Source organism: Dendroctonus ponderosae, unplaced genomic scaffold (assembly GCF_020466585.1).
Source record: "Dendroctonus ponderosae isolate FM_Combo_2020 unplaced genomic scaffold, Dpon_F_20191213v2 Dpon_F_20191213_1355, whole genome shotgun sequence".
In the NCBI taxonomy this organism is placed as follows: domain Eukaryota; kingdom Metazoa; phylum Arthropoda; class Insecta; order Coleoptera; family Curculionidae; genus Dendroctonus; species Dendroctonus ponderosae.
This window is the reverse complement of record NW_026017483.1, coordinates 1-2,294: the sequence shown is the minus strand read 5'-3', so window position 1 is coordinate 2,294 and position 2,294 is coordinate 1. Positions and strand designations below refer to the sequence as shown.

The 2,294-nt window shown below is 35.7% G+C and overlaps 1 protein-coding gene across 1 annotated transcript; it reads right to left on the bottom strand.

Moving 5' to 3' along the window:
* Positions 1-982: 982 nt before the first annotated feature.
* LOC125503206 (glutamate receptor ionotropic, kainate 2-like) lies at positions 983-2,194 on the bottom strand (the record flags this gene model as incomplete). The annotated part of the gene is given in 3 exon segments (XM_048663231.1): positions 983-1,117; positions 1,191-1,332; positions 1,852-2,194. Coding segments are annotated over 3 exon segments (620 nt in total), but the record flags the coding sequence as incomplete, so codon positions are not given.
* Between the last annotated feature and the right edge of the window lie 100 nt (positions 2,195-2,294).

The window sequence follows — 2,294 nt, the reverse complement described above, 5'->3', positions numbered from 1 at the left end:
GAAATATGTGGATTTTAAACACAATTCTACCGCCTCAATAAATTCTTTTTCGGGTAATTTTGTATGTTCTTTTATCTCTGCCCATTTATTTTTTATACAACTTATTGAGTAATCTATTGGAATATTTGTATATAATGATACAACATCCAGTGGTATTATCCGATGATTCTTTGGTATTTTTTGTTGTTTTATAAAATCACAAAAACTCCATGAGTCTTTAATGTAATATTGTGACTTTCCCAATACATTACTCAAAACTGCTGACAGATATTTAGATAATTGGTACGTTGGAGCATTTATGTTACTAACTATCGGTCGTAATGGAATGTTTTCCTTATAAAGTTTTGGTAGGCCATATATAAATGGTGCTCGGCCATTGTTGCAAGCTGGTGTTCGTTTCAAATTATCGATTATGAATTTCTTTTGATGCCATAAATTTATTATTTTATTCAGTTTTGTTTGTATATTGGTAGTAAGATCTTTTTTTTCCGGTTTATATGTTTTTATATCATTTATTAAGCCTAGCATTTCGTTTTGTATTCACTTTTTAACATAATTACAGTTTTGTTACATTTATCTGCTGTTAGTATGCAAATGTTTGTTTCATTTATCAGTCCATTAACATGACATGCCATACTTTTATTTGTGTTTTGTTTGACCTTTGAAATTTGTTAAGATGTTCCACAATTTATTTCTGATTGTCCTGACTAATCACGCCTAATTAATCTTAGAATGTTTTAAAGTGTTGCAATTGTGATGTATATTAGTGTGTGATATGATGAAGCTGTTGACGAACTGTGATTGTTTTTTAAATTAATGAAAACATTTTTTTACTATCTGTTATTTCAGACAAACTGATGATGGTGGAAAACACCGAAACGTATTTTAATTGATAAATAGACAATAAATGACTGAAACACAGTCAGGAAAGTATGTACAATGATTGGATTTTGTCTTAAATTTAATACTGGGCCCGACTTACCTTAATGCGTTTCGGATCGATTCTCCAAAGTTTTCCTATATTCTTTGCAGCGTCACTCTCATGATCCATAAGTCGGATGCTGGATATGTTTGAAACCACTTCATTGAACTCTGACCAGTCTAAAGAATGCGCATCCTAGAAAAGGCAGCAAAGAAGACAACATCAAAAAATTGTGCTCATTAATTGAAAATTGATTTTTAAGACTTACCAAATCTGTTAAAATATAGCTGTGGTAATCCTTGAGGAGCCCCACTTCTTTGGCTTGCCGGAAAATGTCTAATATACGATCAGCCTTACAGTCCAATATGAACCTCGTATCTAAGGTTTTTTTGATTTGTTTCAACACCGTCCTGCAAGCAAATGAAAAAGTGTGTTAACAGTGTTTCAGTTAATATTTTTTGTTTAGAAAGCCGCAGCAATAAAAAACCAGACCAAAATCACTCGCAATTGAAAAATCGATTAAAGGTTGATCAAAACACGCACAAAAGATACCGGCAGGAAAAGGCCCTTAAGCCCTCAGCTGGTAACAGTGAAAACAAATTTCTGGTGCTAAAACTAAATTCTAAATGATGATAAAATCAGGATAGAAAAATTGCTGAAGAAATCCGTTTGAGTTATTGAGGAAAATTGCTCCAAATGTGCTTACTAAACCTCCCAAAGGCTTTCAGTTTGAGAAGCATTCGTCTTCCTTGAAACATCGATTTTTCACCGCGCTGTCTTTATAATTCAAGTCTAGCAGACAGTTGCAAAATGGAAACTGTAACTGATTCCCCTGAAATGGGATAATTTCGCCTTCCCTCAAACGCAAATCGTTTATTCTGGTTAAGAAAAAACTGAGCAAATTCCCAAAAAAATATTGAAAATCTCACCGATAATCCGGCCCAGATCCTAAACAGATAAAGGCTATGGACAAATCGTTCGGTTTCCTCTGTTTGAGTGTCTCTCGGAGCCTCAAAAGACTGTCCTCGTTTTCGTACATGACTGTGTAGGTTTTCCAGTCGTTTTCCCGGACGAGGGCGGCCAAAGCGCGGGACAAAGCGTCCGAGTTCGGACGCAAGTTGAACACCGATGTGGCTGCTTCTTCTTGAGGATTCCAACTATTCTGGAAGTACGGGATTTGCAAGCTTGCAGCTACTGACTGGATGATTTCGTTGTTTTCTGGCGATTCTGGACCGAATATTGCACTCACTCCATTGCGAATCAGGTCGCACACTGGAGCATGAAGATCAAATGTTAAAAGCAATGCTCTCTTCACTGTTGGGGAAAATTTGTTACCGAATTGTCCAGCTTCAAAGGAGCTTTCTTTGCTCAA